Consider the following 23670-nt stretch of genomic DNA (forward strand, 5'->3'; position numbering starts at 1 on the left):
TTTGGGGGAAGTTGAAATCCCCCATTAGTATGGCTTCTCCTTTGCTACACACATTTCTAATGTCATTGTATAACAGATTATTGTGCTCACCGTCTGAATCTGGCGATCTATAGCATGCTCCTATTATTATGCCTTTTGAATTTTTGTCCGTTATTCTGACCTATATTGATTCGGTTTTATTTTCTTTGTCCAGGTTTAACACCTGGGCTTCAAGATTGTTTCTTATGTATAGCGCTACCCCTCCTCCTCTTCTGTCCTGCCTGTCTTTCCTATACAGTGTATACCCACAAATATTAAATTCGTCCCCATCACTCTCAGACAACCACGTTTCTGTAACACCTATCACATCATAGTTACCTGTTAGTGCAGTAGCTTCAAGTTCTAGAATTTTGTTTCTGATACTTCTAGCATTTAGATAAATACATTTAATGGTTGTCTTACCTGAGTTGTTGTTCTTGTTTTGATGCAGTCTCCATTCTGTTTTTTTGTTGATTTCTCCCCCCTTCCTTTCTAGTTTAAATGCTTCTGAACCTGCTCGAGGATCTTTTCTCCGAGTAGACTAGTTCCCTTGTTATTTAAGTGCAGTCCGTCCCGTCTATACAGATAGTCCTCATTGTAGAATGTGGTCCAATGATCAAGATAGGTGAAGCCTTCCCGTGTGCACCACGTCTTCAGCCATGCATTTTGATTAATTATTTCCAGCTGTCCATATGGTCCTTTGCAAGGTGCGGGAAGTATACCAGAAAATACCACAGTTTTGGTTTTCTCTTTTAATTTTCTTCCTAGCTCTCTGAATTTGTTTTGCAGGGATTTTGGTCTGTCTCTTCCCATGCTGTTTGTACCGATGTGGACGACTACTACCGTTGTTCCTACTGTTCCTACTACTGTTGTTCCCTCAGCCCAGCCCATCTAGGACAGACAGTGGGAGCTCTGTTCAAGAACGGAGAAAGGCAGAAAGAAAACAAAACAAAAGATCAGTATTTACGTACCCGAGGGCCACGTGTTACGAGAGAGCTGGGGAACCGTGGGCAACCCCACAAAACAAAGTGAAGGCTTGAGACCTGGACCATACGAATAATGATGGTGGGAGACGTTGCTTTATTTATTTTTATTTACTTTATTTTGTAGTTTTGTTAACAGTGTTTTATTTTCTCTTTTTCTTTGTTCTTCTGTTTTGGATTATTATTTTTTAGGCCCAGTGAGTGCTTCTACCATAACCCTCTTTACCGTCGTTGGCACAGGGGAACAGTGGACCCATAGTGCCACCTGCCAGTAAAAATAAAACCGTGCACCTGAGTGGTGTTTTCAACTCCAACCTTCTGTCTCTCGTGTCAGTGAATTCCCACACCCTCCCACACGTGGTGTTAGTAATGGGATTCAATGCCACTCCCCACATACAGCAGTGCACAAAAAAAGTGAGTAAAATGGATGCCACTCAGTTTGTGGCGATGATGGACCTCTTGTGTCAAACTCTAGCTGCGGCCGTGAAGGGAGGTGCCAGGATTGCGGGACCGGATCCAATGCTGCAGAAGTGGATCAAAATGACGGCAGAGGATCGGCCAAAACCTACCTGGAGGTGTTTGAGGCAATGGCAACCTCTGACGGTTGGGCCCATGCCCAGTGGGCTAGCTACCTCCTACCACAGCTGATGGGAGAGGCACAAACAGCGGCGAGGACCTTGTCCTGATTGCACGATCTCTTCCACGGGGCTAGGCCTTGCTGCATCCCCGCTGTTGAGTAGACCCTGCCGGCTGCGTAGGCCCACCCACCTCGTGAGTTGGGCCTTGTAAACAAACAGTGTGCTTCAGTACCACAGCGCATGCATAGCATATGCATATACATATGGTGCACATAATGCTCTCTGTACTTGGTGCATGCGGTGCTTGGTACGCACGGTGCACAGTGCACACTGTGCTTAGTACCTACTGTTATTACGCTAGTGTGGGAACGCATGGTGCTGGACAGTACATGGTCCACATAGTAGATGGCACTCGGTGCGCTTGGGACGCACAGTGCACAGTACACACCTTGCACAGTACGCACGGTGCACAGTGCGCACGGTGCGTGGCCACTGCCTCAGACCTAGCGCAACAGCTCATGGTGCTGCATGGTACTCTGTGCACACGGTGCTTGGTACTAAACTAGTGAACGGGCATACAGTGCTGCACGGTACTCAGTGCACGGTGCACAGTATTAGGTATCCTCTGCCACAGCACTAGTGGGTGAGCGCATGGCATTCGCACTTAGCCAGTGCTTGAGCGCAGTGCAAGTGGTGTTTAGTGCATGACCCCGTATCTTGCCCTATGCCAGTCATTTTACAGTTTCTACAAGAACTGCTTGATGTTGGTAGGTCACCTTCCACCTTGAAGGTGTATTTAGCAGCTATCTCTGCTTGCCATGCCCCCGTAGATTCAACGTCTCCAGGCGTGCATTCTTTGGCTATCCGTTTTCTTAAAGGCGCTCAGCGAGTTTGCCCTCCCAGGAGAACTGTTCTCCCCGAATTGAGCCTTAATGTTGTACTGGAGGCTCTCACGAAGGCCCCATTTGAGCCTATACACTCCATAGAGCTGAAGTACCTGTCTATGAAGACAGCCTTCCTCTTGGCTATCACCACCGCTAAGCGGGTCAGTGAGCTGCAGGCGCTGTCTGTGCACAGCTGCTGCATGCGTATCTGGGAGGATGGCAGCATGGTGTCTCTGCGCACCAACCCTGCTTTCCTCCCCAAGGTGATCACAGTCTTCCACGTTAATCAGTCTGTGGAACTGGAGTCCTTCCATCCACCTCCGTTTGCTTCAACGGAGGATGAAAGATTAAATTTCCTCTGCCCAGTATGGGCATTGAGATGCTATGTGCATAGGACAAGAGCTCTGCATCAATCTGACCAGCTCTTCGTCTATCACGGGACACGGACCCTAGGACAGCCTGCTTTGGTTTCATGATATGGCTTACATGGTAAACCACCACCTGGAAGTTGGTCAGAGTTGGTCACTTTCATTTCTTACCGGTACTTTATAATTGCTCAGTCGTTGTTGTCGTCGTCACACTATATTTTTACTTCAGTTATTATAGTTCGTTTTGATTGTGAAGCATCTCATAGTTATCTTTCTGTTTGATATTTTTCATTTCTTTAAGCAATACAAAGAATCATTGTATCACAGTCCACCGTTCTACCAAATTATAATGGAATAGTTTTTAGCAAATTTCTGATTTTGAAGTGTTGACATGCATGCAGAACCGCTGTGCTGCTGATAGGCCTACGGATTTGTTATTAATATTTTAGTTTTTCTTGAAAGAGGGAGCAATTATCTTTTAAATGGTATAGATATATGTATAGAGTAAAATGTGTAAGTGAATTAAAAGACACAGAAAAATGACACACTGCTTAATAATTAACCAGCTTCCAGGTGGAGTGGGCATAGCTTTGTGGGGTGGTGTGTTGCAGGCAGGCCCCTCAGGATAAACCTAGGGTCTGGCGTTCTGCAGATTTCTGTACCCCATAGAATCCTGTATCCCCGCATGATTCCATGCCTGCACAGATGCAGTTTTTCAAAGCTGGACGTGGATGCGCGATATTCCTGTGCCAGAGTCCTGCTGTGTTCTCAAGCACTGCCATTGAGTTCTGCAGCAGTTTGCAACAAACAAGGCCAAACAAGCCCCCCCCCCCCCCCCCCTCCCATCCCTGTCATGTTTTTACATTTAAACAGAAAAAAATCCAAATAGATTTTATTAACCAGTTTTAACCTCATTTAAAGTTATCTGAATCAAAAACAAAGATTAATGATTCAAACAGGTGTGTCTTCCTGACACATAGCATTAACCAATCATCTAGTTTGTGAGCTATTGATAGGCGGTTCATTCTACCATTAGCATGCTTTTTGCATCCAGAGGCCATGTTTTGAATAAAACTGATGATTTTTTTCAAATTAAATGATGCATAAGAAAGTATTATGTAATTTATTTCCACATGCTTTATGAAAAAATACACTATCAAGCATTTAAAGTGAAAATCATGCTTATTTTTCAGCAAAATGTCACATATAGCAATGTCCCTATTCATCTGTTTCCTAAATCCATTATGAAAAACAAGTCAGTATATTGTTTCTCAACTACACAGGAATACTGGAGGTGAGATACAGCCAGCTTGCACTGTGGGACTGTCCAATAATACAAGTAGAAGGTATTGAGGATTTTGTCTTGTATCCTTGGCTGTGACATTACTGCTTCACCTGCACTGTGTTTACGAGGTGACCTTTCATGCTTTGACGTTCTTTAAAAAATAATAATAATCATAATAATTTTTACTATCCATTACGATTGCTAAAATAGTAATTTTATTAAACTGAAAAAACAGAACTAACATGCCAATCCCTCAGTGGCTAAATATAACATCTGATCATGCATCTGGAGAGATCTACAGCCAGGCTGCAGGATAAATACAATGAAGTTATTGAAATATGGGACCCTTTTTTTCATATATTGCTCAGGAGCTATAATGTTTTTTATGGATTTATTTACACACCTAACTTTTTTTTTGTTTACCAGCCTGCATTTGCTGGTTCATTTCTACATGCACATGTTTGTGTTTGTGTATGTATCTATCTATGTGTGTAGGTCTATACGGTATGTACTGTATATTTGTATGTGTGTGTGTGTGTGCACATTTATACATAAGAACATAAGAAAGTTTACAAACGAGAGGAGGCCATTTGGCCCATCTTGCTCGTTTGGCTGTTTGTAGGTTATTGATCTCATTGAGCAGCTTCCTGAAGGATCCCAGGGTGTCAGCTTCAGCAGCGTTACTGGGGATTGGTTCCAGACTCCCACAAAAACAAATCTGTTCATGCATTTTTGTGTCTACATCTAACACATGGAAATTTGAAAACTTACATTTTTTTAAAAATATATTGTTTGTTTTATAAACCCTGAAGTGCTTTGCCACAAGCACAACATGTGCTCCCATTTTGCTTACCTCATGGGACACAAAGGCCAGATTGTGCTATATATGTCAGCCATGTTACTGGTCATCTTTGTTACATGTTTAGAGTGACAGAGTTGACTGAAGGTAACATTGTTGACTTTTTAAATAAAAGTGTACCTGTTGTTGCTAATTGTTTTACACTTTACAATGGTTTCAATGTTTTTAATTGAATCTGAAAGTAGGGCACACCTCCCGAGAGCTCTGATGAGGTCCCTCAAGAAGACATCACATTGAAGTGCAGCCCCTCCCAATTGAGATGTATACCCCAACAATAATATGCTGTACAAAGATTACAAGTCACCCATTCAAAACACATACATTGTTAATTGTACTGTAGCATCTTTGTTGTATAGCAGTTGCAAAATAAAATAACTTTTGGCTTAGTGACAGCTACACCTTTATATATGTGAACACATGTTAAAATGAACACAATAGCCATTGTACTCACTGTCCCGTCAGTTCTGTTACTTTGGTCAACTATGTACTTGCAGTGATATTACACCACAATATCTTATTTTAGGTTTAATAATAACATAACATCTCTACTCTGGCATGCTCCTGCTGCTTCTTCTTCAGCAACATATGCAGAATTCACCCCTTCCTCACCAATTACTCCACGCAGCTCCTAGTTCAGGCCCTGGTACTGTCCCGCCTTGACTACTCCAACACCCTCTTGGCTGGCCTCCCTGCTCTGCTATTCGGCTGCTCCAGCTCACCCAAAACTCTGCTGCTCGCCTTGTCTTTTCCCTTCCTTGTTTCTCCCCAGCTACACCGCTGCTCCGCTTGCTGCACTAGCTCCCTATCACTGCTTGTATCTAATTAAAAACTCTTCTACTCACTTATCGCTGTTGACCTGTCTGCTCCCTCCCATCTCCAGACTGTCATTTCTCCCTACACCCCCTCTCGCCCCCTCCGCTCCTCCACCACCGGAAGATTATCTGTACCCCTCCTCCGCTCCCCCCGCTTCCAGAGCCCACTCATTCTCCTCCCTCGCCCCTCAGTGGTGGAACGACCTACCCATGGATATCAGGACTGCTCAGTCCCTGACCACCTTCCAGCGCCTCCTCAAGATACACCTTTTCAGACAGCATCTGTAAACCTCACAACTCTCCACTATACTGGACTATATGGCACCCAGTTGCACCAGCACTTGCATCAGCTTGCACTTGCACTGAACTGCTCCATACCTTGCCGCACTCAACTACTGCTCCTACCTATAACTACTTATTGTAGCTTGTATCTGATTTTACTCTTATAGGTAACCGTACTCATGTTTTTAGTATTTGCTCTTATTTGAAATCATTCTCATCCATTTATCACACTGACTACATACTCTACTGGACTTCACTCATGTAAGCAAATAGTTACTATCAGTTTTAATTGCTCTGAGTCAAACTCGCTCTTACTTATACCTTACTGTATTCTTTATTTTGCCCTTACTTATATCTTACTATATTCTTTATTTTGCCCTTACTTGAATTTTATCTTATTGTACTTTCATAACTGCTCTTATCTGCATTATGATATTCTGTAATGTGATATTTTATAATGTGATAACTTGTAATGAGGAGGATGTGTGGTCTAGGAGGCTGGTTTAAAGAAACAGGCTTGTAAACAGCAGGTCCCCGGTTCAAATCCCAGCTCAGCCACTGACTCATTGTGTGACCCTGAGCGAGTCACTTAACCTCCTTGTGCTGCGTCTTTCGGGTGAGACGTTGTAAGTGACGCTGATGCATAGTTCACACATCCTAGTCTCGTGTCTGGTAAAGCACTTTGTGATGGTGGTCCACTATGAAAGGCGCTATATAAAGAGTGTCTGCTAAGAAATAAATTGTAATAATAACTTGCTCTGTTGACTGACTAAAGGGAAGCGAATGATCCACCGTAATATTCTGTGGAAATGAAACCAATATCTCACCCTTTCCTATACAAACGGAAGAGCTTCAAAGTGCAGTTTGTAGATTCTGCAATATTGTTTCAACTAAAAAGTGAGTTCTTTGACAGCAGATAGTTTATGCTTCAAGAAGTGCATTCAGGGACATGGTATCTGTCTACAAATGTTTGATTTCAAATATAAACGGCTTGAACACTTTGTCAAATGATAACATGGCTGTAACATAGCTGATGCAAAATATAGTTTTGACTGGGATTTATGGCTTGTTATTCACAGGTTTTCTGCTATTAAGGCTCAGAAAAAGTGTTTTTTTTTTTTGGTATGTTTTAAATGTTGTTTTTTTAATGAATTAACAAAAAAAGTTTATTGAAAAAATACATGTTGCTTTTCAATGTTTTTACAAGATGCAACGGGCATTCTAATGGTAGAATGACCCAGGTGGGTGGTTGTGGGTTCAAAATTTATGGTGGACTTTTATGTTTTTCCAAAATTTATATATATATAATATATAATAGTTCATATATATATCTGATATATATAATATATATCATATATATATATCTTGGGGGGGGCCTGATCTTAGGGTTCCTGTCACAGTAACCCCACCCCACCTCCAGTCATCCCAATAGGGTAAAGTACTAAGACATTCTAATCATAATAATAAGAACACAGCTGACTATTTAGACATCAATAACAATTAATATCAAAACTGCTATTAAAAAAAGTTATTCTGTAATAAATATTTGTGTTTCATTTTAATTTTTTTTTTTTTACAAACAAAAACAATTATTTCGTATTTATTGGTATTTTGAAGAGTAATAATTGATTAGCGTAAAATTAATCAATTCGATTGGTCACAATTATGTAATAAATATAAATGACATTGGCAAATAATTCACTGTATTAATACACACTGTAATCGTTACAGATAGCTTAAATAAAATAATTTTGTTGTAATGGGGTGCCAATAATTTCGAAAAAGCTGTACTTTTTGATATTGTAAAATAGTAATCACTGCATTGATTAATTGGGTTAATAATATAGCACTAAATTGAGTGTACGGTTGAGGTCTATAGGTTCGCATCACCTGAAATGTTAGGATATATAGACATATATATATCATATATATATATATATATATATATATATATATATATATATATATATATATATATATATATATAAAAAAATAAATATATGTGTGTGTGTGTCTGTGTTTATTTAACATCAAAGACAAGACACAATGATACCGCAAAAGTCTACTGTAAGCCAGAATAGCATGACAGTATTTCATGTAAGATTTCTAAATGCCACATTTTTCAATTGTTACCATTTTTTCGTCAAGTATACGGAAAACTACAAAGTGGTATGTAATTCAATATGCTAACGTAACATTATTAAGCAGGTTTCATTCGACTTTATGTTTTCAGTTAATTCAATAGGGAGATGCAAACGTTTTGGCCATCGCTGTATTGTAGAAAACCCAATCACATCGAAGAGTTACGGTAGTCCCCGCCCTCTGATTCCCCTATATTGCCCTTAATACGGTAGGTACATTACGTATGGATGTGTGGCGGTCCTCTATCGCGCTGTTGCCAGTGGGAAGCAGTGTTGTTTGGCGCAGTGTAAATTATTGGCGGCTCTTACTCGTTATTCTCTCGTCTGCAAGGCTTGCTTGCGTTAAATTTTAGTCTAAGACCCCGGGATTTGGCGTGACGAGACAATATAAAATGAGTTCCATTAACGTGAAAAAGCTGAAAGTGAATGAGTTGAAGGACGAGTTGAAAAAGCGGCAGCTCTCCGATAAGGGGCTGAAGGCCGAGCTGATGGACCGGCTGCAGGCCGCACTCGACGAGGAGGCCAAAGCCGACGGAGGGGTCACCGGGCCTGGCGGCGAGGAGAACGGGGCGGAGGAGGCAGGCGGCAGCGAGGACATGGGCGAGGAACTGGAAGCAGCAGCCGTCGAAAACATGGAGGCTGCCGAGGAGGAAGGAGGCGGGGGAGAAGCAGAAGCAGATGCAAATGCAAATGCCGCCGCTGCTAGCGCTGAAGCCGACAGGGAAGGGCAGGAGTTTATCGATGATGAGATGGGAGAGAGAGAAGACGAGGAAGATGAAGACGCCGGTGCTGAAATGGATAAGTTCGACGACGATGAGGATGTTGGGATCGAGATGGACAAATTTGACGATGAAGACGAGGTCCCCGGGTCACACTCTACTGAAGGTTCGTCCCGTCTTAAAACACCGAAGTCACGTGTCCCCATGTAGCCTTACCGGTTATCACAGTCTGTCTTTCCTAGCGTGCTGTACAATGTGTAATAATCCCAGTGCTGAGTTGTACTGACACGGGCGTCCTCGATTTAAAGTGCTTAGTTTGAGTCGGGGGGGTCAGACATTTCTCTAGTAAATGACGTGTTGGGCTGTTTGTACCTTCTTGGTGCCAGACAAAGATACACATGGTGCGCTCATACCCACTGAAATGGTGGACGCTGGCTGTTTTTCCCAGCGAGTCTCGCAGGACCCATTGTTTTAAGGGAAGGAAAGGCCCTCCGCAGGATTTTTAAATCAAGGCCTTGATAGCTTTTATTGACCAGGTTTAACATAAATATGGCATTGTGTGCGCCTCCATTTTTATGCACAGCATGTTTGCACTCTGAACAACTAAAATATTGGGCCTGCTTCCTCCGTGCTGTGCGTTTCGGGAGTGAATGTGTGTTTGGGTAGCAGCTTTCGCGGGTTGGATACCGTTCTGTATTTCCAGATCCTATCTACCAGCCTTTTTTAAATATATGTTTTAAGGTAGCTTGGCCCCTCACGTCCTTTCCCCCATGAAATGGCGTCTTGGCTGAGAATTACAGGGTTTGCAAATGTGTTGTAGCATTTGGCGCTATTGCATTTGTCTACACTTCAGGTGTGTAACTGTTAAAATTCCAGTGTGCGGTGGAAAATGCAACCTTACACGGGTTTGGATGAGTGCCTTTGAAAAATGTGATTGTAAATATTAGCGTGGATCACGCATTGTCATTTGCAATTTCTCAATGACACGTAGATAAAGTAAGGTGTTTTGAGGAATATATAAAATACTAACGTAAGATTAGCGTGGAAGTGGGAAAACGAAATGTTTTCGTAGTCCAACAATTAAAACTAAGCGTTTCGCATTTGAAACATGAATGATAAGGCTTGTTTTCATTTGAATGAAGGGTACATAGTTTCTCATGATTGTGCCATTATTTAGCGAGTGTATTTCTCATTTTGATTCGGCATGTATGGTGTTATTTATTGTAATAGGAGATGCTGGGAAAGACCAGAAAGCCGACCAGAAGAACAAGAAAGGTGTAAAACGACGCCGGGAAGAGCATGGAAGAGGCTACTTTGAATTTATTGAGGAAAACAAATACAGCAGGTGAGCTTGTGATGAGAGGGGTCTTAAGAGCCCAATTTTAATATGGCTTTTTGGTTATAGGTCCATGTATTAGGGTGATGGCTAGCTGATCCCCTGCATTGTGGGTGACAAAGGAACCAAGATAACAGTAACAGCTCTGGGGAGGGGGAGGGGCACTATTTGGGCAGATGGAAATGGGATGCAGTTTAAATCTGGAAAATAAATGTTCTACAACCATCTCAGAGCAAGCAGGGTATGAGAATAGAATAGGGTTGAAAGATGTAATGGGTGGGGGGAGAATGCATTTAGGGGCCACTCTCCATAATAAACATAATAAAATCAGCAAACTTAAACACAAAAAACCCAAACCTCTGGCATTGCAGAATAAACCCAGTGAAGCAGCAGATATCGCCAAGGCTTCATTTTTGCAAAGATCTCAACCAAGACATAAAAATCAATTACAATTATGTATATTTAACAGTGATTTTTCAGTTGCCATTAGTAGCAGTCCACTCTGATGAGGATTGGTCATGAAACAGACAACATTCCCCCACCCCTCGTCAGTTTTGTTGCCTCTAATCAGAATAACAGCTTCGTCTACATTTTTGGAAACGGAGTATTAACAATTCAGCAGTATTAAATAACATTTCCCAAATGTACACACGTTTTATGAATGAAAAAGAAAAAATGTAAATGAACACAAGCAGAGCATGACTAGAAATGTCACAAAAGTCTTTAGCTTTAAAAGGGGTAATGTGTCAATAAAACCGTGTTCATTTTAAATAGAATGCTGTGCTTCATTTACGTAAACACTGAATATATGCAATTGTATCACTGCAAAGAGAATGGTTGAAATATTAAAAACGCTGCATTGTGTTTGCTGCAGCACTGATTTTATCAACAATAAAAGAAGCTTACTGTAATTTCTTTTCCTCAGAAAAACTACATGCTTACTCTTTACATCAGTAAAATAGCAAGTGTCCTTTGAGTTGTACCAGCTGAAGAAGAGAATAAAAACTACAGGTGGCAGGAGTTTAGCATTTCGTTCCTCTCTGACTCGGTGACTTCTTAATTAGTTGAAATGGCTGTTTTGCTATTTGAAATCAGCTTTGTTGCTGTGACGTGGTAGATCTTGGGAAGCTAAGCACTTTCACTGACAAGTATGCTAAACACGTCATAAACACTTGAACAGAATTTAGTAAAACCTACTTCTCTCTTGCTTTTTGTAACTCGAAAGCTTCTATCTCAACAGCTGCCATGGTTAATTTTGAATTTCAACAAAACCAAATTATTGCGATAACTTCATGCCACCCTTGAACTTCTCGCAGAAACTGCCATTTGCCCCCCCCCCCCCCCCCCCCCCCCCAAAAAAAAATGATGCCACAGCTTCTGATGCTTTGTCAAGTTGTTGTTTACAGTAGCAGTATTAAACCTTTTATAGTTATTTATTAAAAGCATATACAATACCAAACGGATAGTGTTGAGAGGCAGGCTCATAGCAACACAGCAGATGTTGCTCTAGGGTAATGATGGATGCTTATTCTTGTCTCCAGGGCCAAGTCTCCCCAGCCACCTCTTGAGGAGGAAGATGAAGAGTTTGATGATACAACAGTTTGCCTAGACACCTGTAAGTGTGTTCATTTTAATCCATCTCTAAGTGAAGGCATCTTGTGTGATTCATTATTGTCATGAGATGCATGCACAGTGCAAATACTGTGGTGTTTTTTTTTTTTTTTTTTTTTAACTCAAGATGTTTCTTTAGAATCTTGTGAACACCTTTTTGGATTGATGTGAAAACTTTGTACACATGGGTGAAAGTTGTCCGACTGTCAGGGTGTGAAGTTAAGGTCATTAAGGGCAAGGCAATGTTGCCTTTGTTGAGGGTGAAAATTCAGGAGCGCCAAGGCAGTTCTAGGGGGCAAAAGGCAAAATATAAATCCAACCCAAGGGCATGATTTCATACGCATTCATAAAACGACAAACACTCGAGAGCCTGTTACGTTGATTTTAATGTTAATTCAAACAAACACACCATTGTTTTCTGAGTGATTCACACATTAATTGTGACCTATTTTTTGTAACTTTTCCATTGTAAAAATAAAATGGTGTAAAAATATCCAATTTAAAAACAACAAACTTTCATAATGACAAAATACAAAGGGTAATTTGGCAAAAAATAAATATTCAAGGTATTTTTACTAAACCCGGTCAGCCTGTTAACAAGAGCTAAATATAGTGCTCTATATAGTATTCTTTCAGAAATTGAGATTTTCAGGGAGAATTGGATATTGCATGACGCTGGTTCTAATTCATGGAAATTGTGAAATCCACACTCACCATGAAAAAATACAGCCTTAGAGATACAACAGCACAAATAAGCGATGTCAGTGCAGGGAAAGGTTTTAAAGTAAATAAAGAATGTGTAGAGATTTTCGGGCAAAGTGGCTGGAGATTTCCACATGGCTGGAGTGGAATAATGATATTGCTCAAATGAGTTATTCGGTAGTGTGCTAACTGCTGTTATGTGGTATACGTTGTGGTTTTGTTTCTTTGGTTTTTTACTAAGCTGTAAATTTTAAAAAAGGAAATTTGAAATGGTGTATTCACATGCATGTGACATAGCGGACAGCGAGCTATCAAAAAAACATATTAAATTGCAGATGCTAAAGAAATGGTCTGAAAACCCTCTGCTGTTTGTTTTTGTGAAACTCTTAAATTATCCAAACACAGTGGAATGCAAACTGTGTAAGTTGCTCTGAACATGTGAAGGCATGATCCATTTCTGCAGTACTTGATGTCAGTTCACTAATTATTATTGTAAATCGAACCCTGAAGTTGAGGTAAACTTAACATTGTTGAAATTCAAATAACAAATTTCCAGTGTAAACATAACTAAGAGAAAAAAATCAACCCCACTGTCCAAAGGAGAGAAAAAAGTTTAAAAACTGCATTAACATTCTGGCCTATTCACATGGAAATAATTTGATTTCTCATTTCTTTTTAAATTTGTTTGTTACAATTTCTGAATTCCGTGGCCCAGCTTCTGCTAGTGAAAGCAGCAGTCCCTTCCAGTGTGCCGTGGCTGCAGAGGTGCATTACAGTTTTTGCTGTCCTATTTTAATCATCTTTACGTAACTTTACATGACTTTGCATAGCCACTTCATTTGAAGGAGTTTGATTTTGGGAAGGCCCTGGTAAAGTTCTTAAATGGAAAGGAAAGAAGAAAATTCTGCACTACAGCTCCAAAAAAAGGTTTTTCCACTGAAGAGCACACACACACCACACCCCCCCCCCACACCCCACGCCGGCCTTGTTTCTACCATTTTTTTAATTTCAAAAGACATAATTCTTACTGACTGAATACTAAATGAAAACTTTGTTTTTACATTATTTTTTGTTATGAAACGCAAGGCCTGTAAACTGTCTGCATGTATAACAATGCTGTGGCTGTGTTGAATTCTAAATCCCAAAGCACATTGACCCGCTCACTAAAGAAAATGTCCCTTAAAATGGGTAGGGGCCAAGTTGACCCTCAAGTCAGTAAGTCCTGGAGCAAACCCTGCATTTCAAAAACTGTTTTCGAGCCTCAAGTGTCATTTTTATCAGGTTGGTCCATATGGTAAAATGACAAGCTGTAAGCAACGTCATTTCTGAATTCCGTTTTCTTCAAAGTCAAGTTCATATTTGGTACTGAAGTGCTCCGAAATGGCTCAGAATGCATCCTGAGAGCATGAACAACCCCAGAGCTTTCGGGGGGCCTAGTTGGCACCCAGACCCCTGGCCAAAAGATTAGTTTTGTCCAAGGAGTTTGTGAATGTAAAGGAACACTGAATTACCATTGAACCCCCACCATCCACGACTCCCTAAAAGTAATGGAAACAGAACTGCGCAGAATATTAAAACGGGACAGAAATTTTATTCAATATTAAGTTATTGAAGCTCCAATATCAATCTTGATTTAAAGTTTAGTTTTACGTTGTTTTTTTGAAGTGTGGTAGTATATTGTTTATATGCAGCTATATTCTCTTTCTAAACAAAGTGCAAGGCTAGAATATAACTTGGTAGTTAATGTGACATAATGACAATGCAGTGTTTAACATTATAGGCAGGGCTCAGCCTCCTGTTACCATGGTGTCTAGCTACTGAAAGATTCCAGGGTCATATTGGCTGTTGGAGGGTCTGTAAGAGCAGGGCTGGCATGAGTTACAGTGGGAGATGCTTGGCACTGAAAGAGCAGAGAAGGAAGAGGTTGGAGGAGCAAAAGGACAGGGGGTAGAACACAGGGGAGAGCCCCAAAAGGTAAATTAGTAATGTAATTAGAGCTAGTTCCCTTTTTAGAAATGTTTTCTAATTGTATAACTATTCTCATTGGGCTCGTAACCCTTTTCTTGTCAGCCAATTACCTTTTATATTGAGATTTCATAAACTTGTTTCCAAAAGTGTACCACACTCCAGACAAGTATGTAAACACATGTACTTGCAGTGCTTTTTGAGATCAAAATCTTTTCTACATTTATTTTTAAAAGGGTGTGCTACATCAGCACCCCATGCAAGTTAAACCAAGGCAAGTCTTTAAAAAAAAAAAAAAAAGTGGATGTGAACACAGATTTTCTTAGACAGTGGTGCTTATTTCAGGAATTAGGCCCTTGTGTCAAACTGGAGCTTGAATGTTGTCTCTCTTGTTACCTGTTCTAACTTCAGTTTGAATGTGATTTCAGATAACAGTGACCTTCACTTCAAAGTCTCAAGAGATCGGTACAGCGCATCCTCTTTGACCATGGAGAGCTTTGCCTATCTCTGGGCTGGAGGAAGAGGTTCCTACGGAGTTACAAAAGGAAAAGCCTGCTTTGAAATGAAGGTAACCGTGAACCAAGCAGTCAACCGAAACCGCCAAGACTCAGGTTTTATGAGCAGACATCCAGTCCAAATTTACTGAAAGTTTGACAGTTTGTCCTCCAGGGCTATTGCTTCTAAATGAAGGATTGTATGAGTGGTTCTTTTAATTCTGATTTCTGCCCTTCATCAGATTACAGAGAAAATTCCAGTGAAGCATGTGTCAAGCAAGGGGATTGAAATTCATGAAGTGCAGGTTGGCTGGTCTCTGCAAAACGGCAGCATGCTGCTTGGTGAGTTTAAGTAAAAGCTTTGACCTTGGAGAAAGAGAGAGGCCAGTGTAACTTAATCCTTGGTGTTGGTTAGAGAATTGTGAATTGAACTGTGTGCTTGATTGAATTCCCAACCTGTTCAGAAAGATGTTACACACTGATTTTAAGGACCTTTCCTTGTTTTAAGTTGCTCTTGGTACTGATGTTTCCCTCTTTCAGGCGAGGAAGAGTTTTCCTATGCGTATTCAGCAAAGGGAAAGAAGACCACTGACTGTGTCACGGAGGACTTTGGAGAGACGTATGATGAAGAGGATGTTATCGGTTGCTTTATTGTAAGATTTTTGGATTCCTCCTTCTGCAAAACAGTATTAAATGTCTATTGGATGCTTAAATATATCACATTATATATAGTTTTGCAACCAAGTAAACATTTAACTTTCCCATGGTGTAAAACTGCTTCTTGTTTGACTGCAACCTGTTACACAATTTTACATTGGAGTGATTTTGTTTTTGCACCTCATTAAGTCCATCTTTTCTAATTAAATTAGATGCATCAAACTTTAGCAAAGTGTGTTGCCAAGCTTTTACTCTGACTGTGTTTATATCCCTTGCAGAATTTCGAAGGTGAGGAAGTGGAGCTCTCTTATTCCAAGAACGGACAGGATCTTGGAGTTGCATTCAAAGTCAGCAAAGAAGCCCTTGGTGAAAAAGCCTTGTTCCCTCATGTTCTGTGCCACAACTGTGCAGTAGATTTTAACTTTGGGCAGCTAGAGACGCCGTACTTCCCTGTCCCTGAGGGGTACACCTTCCTTCAGAAGATCCCAGTAGAGGAGCGAGTGCGTGGTCCAAAGGGGCCTGAAACGAAACAGGAGTGTGAGGTACGTGTCAAATAGCAGGACTTTAAATAAATAAATAAATAAATAAATAAAGGATATAGGCCTTAAATTGATGTCTCTGTTAATCTGGGATTTCAGTTTAATCTGCTTTCATAACTAATATAAAGTGGGGACCTAGAACATGATCAAAGATAGCCTCTTCCTACTTTATTTACTTTAAGGTTATCGTGATGGTCGGCCTACCGGGCGCTGGAAAGACAGCCTGGGTCACAAAGCACACAAAAGAGAACCCTGGGAAGTACAATGTTCTCGGCACAAACACAATTCTGGAGAAAATGATGGTAAGATCTTGTGGAGTATCCAAGTATTTGATAGACTGGTATACAGGACATGACTGTAGTTCAGTAACATGCTTGTATCTCTTGCATCTTTAGCTTGCGAACATCTTGTGCAGGTTGTAAGCTTGGTATTGAACATTCCTTATCACTAGTTAACGGGTATTGGAATCTGAATGGTGACTTTGTCTCTGAAAGTCATTTGAAATGATACAGCTGCTCAGGGTTCTCTGATGCCAGGTAGTTGGTACCCTTGTGCAAGTTAAATGTTAGTAAAGTTTTATTCAACTTGGCAGCCAGTTCTTCAGGGTAGTGGATACAATTTTTTTTTCCTTCCCTTCCCCCCCCCTCCAGATTTCAAGTTTGAAACGGCAGATGATGGACACTGGAAAGCTTACTGCAATTTCTCAACGTGCTCCCCTGTTTCTGGGTAAATTCATTGAGATTGCAGCCCGCAAGAAACGCAACTACATTCTGGATCAGGTACAGCTAGAGTTCTTGTATATTAGCAGGCAAACCTCTTTGTAGTGAAATGGTTATCAATTTTTGTTTGTTAGATTTGCTTTTAAAAAAAAAAAAAAAAAAAAAAAAAAAAACACACTTTCTTATTGCTTTTCAGACTAATGTATCGGCTCCAGCACAGAGACGGAAGATGTGCCTGTTTGCTGGCTTCCAGCGCAAGGCGGTTGTAGTCTGTCCGTCCGATGAAGACTACAAACAGAGAACACAGAAGAAAGCAGAATCTGATGGCAAAGACCTGCCCGAGCATGCAGTCCTGAAAATGAAAGGTATGAAATCCCATCTCAGAACAGTTTTGCACGCTTGTAGAATACTTGATTTTCAGAAGACAAACCAGAAGCTAAAAACCGGAAGAAAATCCAGAAACTGCCGTGTTGATTTCAGTGTTTACCTCCTGATGTACTCTGCAACTTGCCAAATATGATTGACCAATTCAATTATGTGGAGCTGGAGCCGGCACAGTTGCGTAGTTAATAGAAAATAATTTGTCTAGCATTAAGCTGGTACCTCTTGGATCCATTTATTGCTTGATTTAAATATTAGACATTGGGCTTCATAATGTATATATTTATGTGTGTGTAATTAGACCTGATTTTGCTTTTTCCCCCAGGCATTTACACACTGCCAGAGGAGGGGGACTATTTTAATGAAGTCAGTTATGTAGAGCTGCAGAAGGAGGAGGCAAAGAAACTCTTGGAACAGTACAAGGAGGAGAGCAAAACAACACTGCCACCAGAGAAGAAACAAAACCAGGGAGGGCCTGTCAAGAAAGGGGGAAACCGGGGGAGAGGGGTGAAGAACCAGTTCAGCAGAGGCGGTGGAGGAGGGCAAGGACCGAGGGGAGGCCGCGGGGGATTCCAGAACCACCGGGGCAACTTCAGAGGAGGTACAAACTGCTGGGAAAGGATGGGTTGGCAGGAGCTGCTAACATCTTAATCGGTGTCTTCAGTAGAACAGATCATTGTTCGGTAGAGTGAGTGAATTTCCATGTGCGACTCATACATATACTGAAATGCTTGCAGTAATGCCTTTTACCTTTCTCACTATAAACTACATTTAAGATCAATGACCAAAGATTAAAACAAACTGTTGTATAGTTTATTACCTTAGTTTAACAAAATTGGGTGGGGGGGGGTAAATGTAATCCTTTCTGATTTGCCCAAAAAATGCAGTGTCTAGACTCAATCCGTTTTTGTTTTATTTTTCAGTTCCAGGAAACCGCGGTGGATTCAACAGGCCCCCCAGAGGGTTTCTTCCTCCCCCTGCTTTCAGAGGGGGCTTTCCTAACCGTGGAAACTTCAACAGGGGTGGAGGCATGCCCAGCCGAGGAGGGGCTCCCAGAGGAGGACCACCAAGGGGCAACATGAACAGGGGGGGTGCAATGAGCAGGGGCAACAGCAGCCGAGGGGGGGCAAACAGAGGCAACTTCACCCAGGTGGAGGTTTGATTTGATCATTTATTTTCTATTATCATTGTATTTGTAGTTCTTACCTGTGTAGTATCGATATAAAGTAATCTCTTTTGATTTTTGGTTCTGCTTGCAGAAATTCCGAGGCAGAGGTGGAAACAGCCGTGGCTTCAAGAATGGAAACTACAACATGAACAAGGCTCAGGCCTTCAATCAGAGCTGGCAGCAAGGGGTAGGGGTGCTTCAGGGGAACATTGCCTGCGTCACCTCAGGGCCAGGGCATGCATTCAGCAGCTGCTGTTGAACTTCCCTCATTCTTTTATTTCTGGACACATGTCTCTTGTGAACTTTGTCTGCTAAAACTTGTATTTCAGCTATCTTAAATGTCTAATGTTGAATGCAGGGATAAATATACTGGCTACTTGGAGCTCGAACGTCAGTTATGTATCTTAAGAAGATACGCAGAATTGAGAAACCCAGAATAATTATAGAAGTTATGAAAAGGTTACAAGTGGTTTTTAATGGGACAAGGTTACTGACCAGAACACATGAGCATATTGGTGTCCTTTTAAATATTTGAAACTACAGAATATTGTAGTTGGGTTAACACCTGTAGGTAGGTAGATGCATATAGAGAATTATGAATTGAATTTTATATCTCTAGGTTAGCACATTCTTTAGCCCAGTTAGTGGATCAATTTGTTCTGTGTATTGACTGCATTTCTTCATGTTGAAAACCAGTGGTAACCTGGCTGTGTCTTTGTCTTGCAGTTCTGGAGTCAGAAGCCCTGGAGTCAGCAATACCACCCAGGATATTACTAAAAGCTGCAATGAACTGATGCTGCAGCAGGCTTGCTCGGCAAACCTTCACTGATCAATGTTTTTTTTATTTAGTCTCCCTTTTAAAACAAACCGAAAAAAAGAAGAAAAAAAAAAAAAAAAACATTCCACCCCTGAGGAGAAGTGCCTGTGGGTTCTCTTGGAAGCTTTATGGGTTAATTTTGACTTATTTTTGTACATTTTTTAATTGCAATGCTTTTAATGTGTAATGTGAGGAACCCCGGCATTGTGCAAGATGGGATGTTTTAGTATTTCAGGGTTCTGCGTTTTATCTGTAAAATGTGATTTTTACTCCAGTAAAATGACCAGATTCTTTGTTGCGTAGTACCAGTTGTCTTTATTCTAGTGTTTAACTTTCACATCTAATCAGCAGGAATAGGATCCTTTTAGAAGCATGTAGCCACGTGTGTAGTCGTGTCATAGTCCTGCAGCATTGTTTAGCGTTCTGAACTAACAGGTGAAGCTGTGACGGTTGTGTTAACAAATAACAAAAAAAAGCTTCATTTGTTGGGCAAGATGACAACTCCACTTGTAAACAAATAACTAGGTTTACAATAAAGGGTTCTTTTTTCTTTTTTTCCCCTTGTATTGCTTGTGTGTGTTTTTCACAATCACATCCAAAGGCTTAGTTGTTTCTTTTGAATGTGACCTGGAAACCTGTGTTGTGAGGGAACGTCTACCCTTGTTAGTTAGCTTGATTTCTGTTTGAATTGCAATGTGGGCAGAAAGCAAAACTGCAACTTGTGTTAACTTAATATAATCAACTATTGTGTCTGGTCTCTTTTCAATGTAACTACTAGGGAGCAGTGTAGAATAGAAACGGTTTAATTACTGTGGTCTAAACCCAATCTTCCACTACTTGAGACACCATTTTTATCTTCCCTTTGCAAGCATAGATGGATGGAGCAGCCCACAACATCCATGAAGTCCAGACTGTTATAGATCTGTTCCAAAAGGGGGTCCCATCAGGGGAGAGGTCTAGTCTGGAGGGAGTGGAGATGTAATGCTATTTCTGTGTTTTAAAGCCTATTTTGAAATTTTATTTCATGGGACAAGGTGTGGCTTCATGCATTTGGTTGGGTTCACTCATTGAAGTGGAAAGTTACTTGATTTTATAAAATAAAACCTTTTTTAAGTACAATTTGTGTCAATCCAGTCCATTTAAAGCTGCTATACTTTGTTATACCTCTGTTTTCTGCCATTTGCTAGCCTTGATCACATTCCACTGTTCCCAAAAGCTCTCTGCTTGTTAGAGCTCATTGGTTGACTCAAGCTGGAAATGCTAACTGGGTGATGGCAACCTTCCACTTGGTTTGGCACTCCTGGTTTGGTTTCTTTTTTTCCCCTACACTGTAGACCTGTATGCAGGTCTTGGAAAGATAATCTCAGTGCTGCAGAGTGCCCACTCAGACATGTCCTGCCAGTCAGACTAGCAAACTAATCTAATGTGTATCTGGCTAGCGTTGAATATATAAATATACATTATGTAACCGCCTCAGCTTATTTAAGAATTCAATTGGGAGATATATAGTGCCCAGTTTTGGTAATCTGGTTTTACAATGGCATACAATTCAGGTTGGCACTCATTTATGTTCTTGGCAACCATTACCATGTATGGTGAATAATTTCTGCAAAAAAAGAAATACTTAAATTTTGTAACAGATGTATTTTGTATGTCAGTTTAAACAGCATTGAATAGTGGAGCATTTGAATGTGTTTCCTGCATTAGGCAGGATAATTGAAGATAGAAAATGTTATAACAAACAGGTGTAAGTCTACCGTTCTTTAAGTTTGGGGAAAGTAACACTAGAATTTTCCCAGCGACCAAGAGCAGCTGGTATTGGAGGTGTTGTCGCAGTACTATCTAATGGGGCAGGTTGGGATTTGTCGCTACAATGATAAGTTTGAGCATGGTTTTCTATACATTTAGTTTAATACCAATGTTATCTTTAGGCAAAAAATATATAGCTTACTATAGCACTTACATGTACAAACAAATAAACCAATATGAAGATGAAGTAAATAACTAGAAGACTTGTTAATGGTCAGTAGTGTAAAGGCATGTTTTCTCTGAATAGAGCATTCTGAAGAGTGGTGCATGCAGAGCTGTGTGTGTTGCTACCGGTGTGGGGCCCTCGTTCTGAAGAGTGGTGCATGCAGAGCTGTGTGTGTTGCTACCGGTGTGGGGCCCTCGTTCTGAAGAGTGGTGCATGCAGAGCTGTGTGTGTTGCTACCGGTGTGGGGCCCTTGTTCTGAAGAGTGGTGCGTGCAGAGCTGCGTGTGTTGCTGTCAGTGCTGGGCCCTCGTTCTGAAGAGTGGTGCGTGCAGAGCTGTGTGTGTTGCTGTCAGTGCTGGGCCCTCGTTCTGAAGAATGAAATGAAATGGAACCTCCCTGTTCTGACCGCCTTGGGTTTATTTCATCTGTCAATCCACTGGGGGACTGACAAATTCAAACCTTTTTTTCCTGTAAAAATAAAACTTAAGAAGCTTCCTTTTAAAAGTTCTTACATGTGCGTGCATTTATTATTTTTTTGCTAGTTCTGTTGCATTATCTGTTTGTTGTTCATTGTGTAAACAATGGGTGCCAATGCAGCACTATGGTAAACACTTTATGAATGGTCATATGTATATGGTACCCTCCTTCAAGCTGTGCTCCAGCACTGTAGTTAGTGTACAAAAAGTCTTACTACAATAAGGGATCTGTAATACAGTATAAAGATGTGACAAAGTCGTTATAAAATGGATTAAATTAAGATATGGCACTCAAACAAGAATGCAAAGTTTCTTGAAAATCCTCCTTCATATACGACAAGATTCTCCCTTTACTACTGTCTGTTTCTTCTAATCTGTACTAAGAGCTGGTGTATATGATGGCCGAGTCTAGATCTGCAAGCACTAGAACAGTAATGGCTTGCCAACAGCTGTCAGTACAGTTGCCTTCAGTCCCAGCTCGGGTCTGTATATTAGTCAGGTCACAGTACTTCGTCAGTCTCTGGTTCTGCCTTGGACGGAGATACTGCTCTCGTCAGTGTTCCAGTTAATTCTGTGTGCATTCCAGTACTGCAATACATATGTGAAAGAATGTTATTATAGGCAATTAAAATGGGCACTGTACAGCAAACCACCAGGCCGTCTTAATGATACATTGTTTTTGATCCTGGAGTCAGTATTAGTGCAGGTGGATTCCTCTGTTACACAAGTTTGTTTTTTTAAATGCCATAGAAAGTTTTAGATGAAGAAACAATGCAACACTGAACATTAGCCATAGCGTGAGTGACGTCATGTGATAGTGTTTTTGGAGAAATGCTGCATCGAATATTTTCTATACTTCGTTCAACGTTTAGTTAAAGGTGGGTATGAGCTGGTGATGTCTATAAACCCGTACTGTCTCTACTGCCATATAGCGATATGTGTAAAATGTCGATACATTATCTCTCCACAAGAGGGCAAAAGAGTTATGCAGTTCTGTGCCATTGTCCACCATGGTCAGACTTTAACAGAACAGTCAGTCAACTGTTCCAATGGATCAAATACAAACAATACAGTTGTTCATAAAAGATTGTCAGTTAAATTAATAGCTAAAAAACACTATCAAACAATACAATGTTTTTGTAAAAATATATTTTACAGCCACCACCACAGGCTTTATTAAAAGCAGAGACCTTCCATTTCTATTTTACTGGGTACACCTTTGCTGCATGTTAAGTCTCACTAAAGCATGTTAATTGCTGAGGTACATGTGAAAGACGTCAGAACGCTGTGCAAACCCAGTCATACATCTGGAATAATGGTCCATATTCATTTGGAGCCACCCTGTGTGATGTACAATATATAAGAACATAAGAAAGTTTACAAATGAGAGGAGGCCATTTAGCCCATCTTGCTCATTTGGTTGTTAATAGCTTATTGATCCCAGAATCTCATCAAGCAGCTTCTTGAAGGATCCCAAGGTGTCAGCTTCAACAACATTACTGGGGAGTTGATTCCAGACCCTCACGATTCTCTGTGTAAAAAAGTGCCTCCTATTTTCTTTTCTGAATGTCCCTTTGTCTAATCTCCATTTGTGACCCCTGGTCCTTGTTTTTTTTTCAGGTCGAAAAAGTCCCTTGGGTCGACATTGTCAATACCTTTTAGAATTTTGAATGCTTGAATCAGATTGCCGCATAGTCTTCTTTGTTCAAGACTGAATAGATTCAATTATTTTAGCCTGTATGCATATGACATGCCTTTTAAGCCCGGAATAATTCTGGTCGCTCTTTGCACTCTTTCTAGAGCAGCAATATCTTTTTTATAGCGAGGTGACCAGAACTGCACACAATATTCAAGATGAGGTCTTACTAATGTATTGTACAGTTTTAACATTACTTCCCTTGA

At 40.7% G+C, this 23670-nt stretch overlaps 1 protein-coding gene across 2 annotated transcripts; it reads left to right on the plus strand.

Annotated features, from left to right (window-relative positions):
* Positions 1 to 8436: 8436 nt before the first annotated feature.
* Positions 8437 to 19874, plus strand: hnrnpua (heterogeneous nuclear ribonucleoprotein Ua). 2 transcript variants are annotated; one of them, XM_041249399.1, is made up of 14 exons: positions 8437 to 9095; positions 10160 to 10274; positions 11807 to 11880; positions 14972 to 15111; positions 15280 to 15379; positions 15578 to 15690; positions 15973 to 16236; positions 16416 to 16535; positions 16884 to 17012; positions 17149 to 17317; positions 17659 to 17934; positions 18257 to 18489; positions 18593 to 18688; positions 19228 to 19874. In XM_041249399.1, the coding sequence occupies exons 1-14, from the start codon at positions 8603 to 8605 to the stop codon at positions 19276 to 19278; spliced, it is 2373 nt and encodes a 790-aa protein (XP_041105333.1). In that variant the 5' UTR covers positions 8437 to 8602; the 3' UTR covers positions 19279 to 19874. The 2 variants fall into 2 exon arrangements, with proteins under 2 accessions (XP_041105333.1, XP_041105334.1); XM_041249400.1 differs by having other exon boundaries at positions 18257 to 18483.
* The last annotated feature ends 3796 nt before the right edge of the window (positions 19875 to 23670 follow it).

The sequence above is a fragment of the Polyodon spathula genome, chromosome 5 (genome assembly GCF_017654505.1).
Source record: "Polyodon spathula isolate WHYD16114869_AA chromosome 5, ASM1765450v1, whole genome shotgun sequence".
NCBI lineage: Eukaryota > Metazoa > Chordata > Actinopteri > Acipenseriformes > Polyodontidae > Polyodon > Polyodon spathula.

Excerpts from the sequence above, each read along its gene's own strand:
- hnrnpua (XM_041249399.1), top strand. The coding sequence starts at position 8,603 with ATGAGTTCCATTAACGTGAAAAAGCTGAAAGTGAATGAGTTGAAGGAC. Across the intron at positions 15,380-15,577 it reads AAACGGCAGCATGCTGCTTG|GCGAGGAAGAGTTTTCCTAT; the intron begins GTGAGTTTAAGT and ends TCCCTCTTTCAG. Across the intron at positions 16,536-16,883 it reads CAATTCTGGAGAAAATGATG|ATTTCAAGTTTGAAACGGCA; the intron begins GTAAGATCTTGT and ends CCCCCCCTCCAG.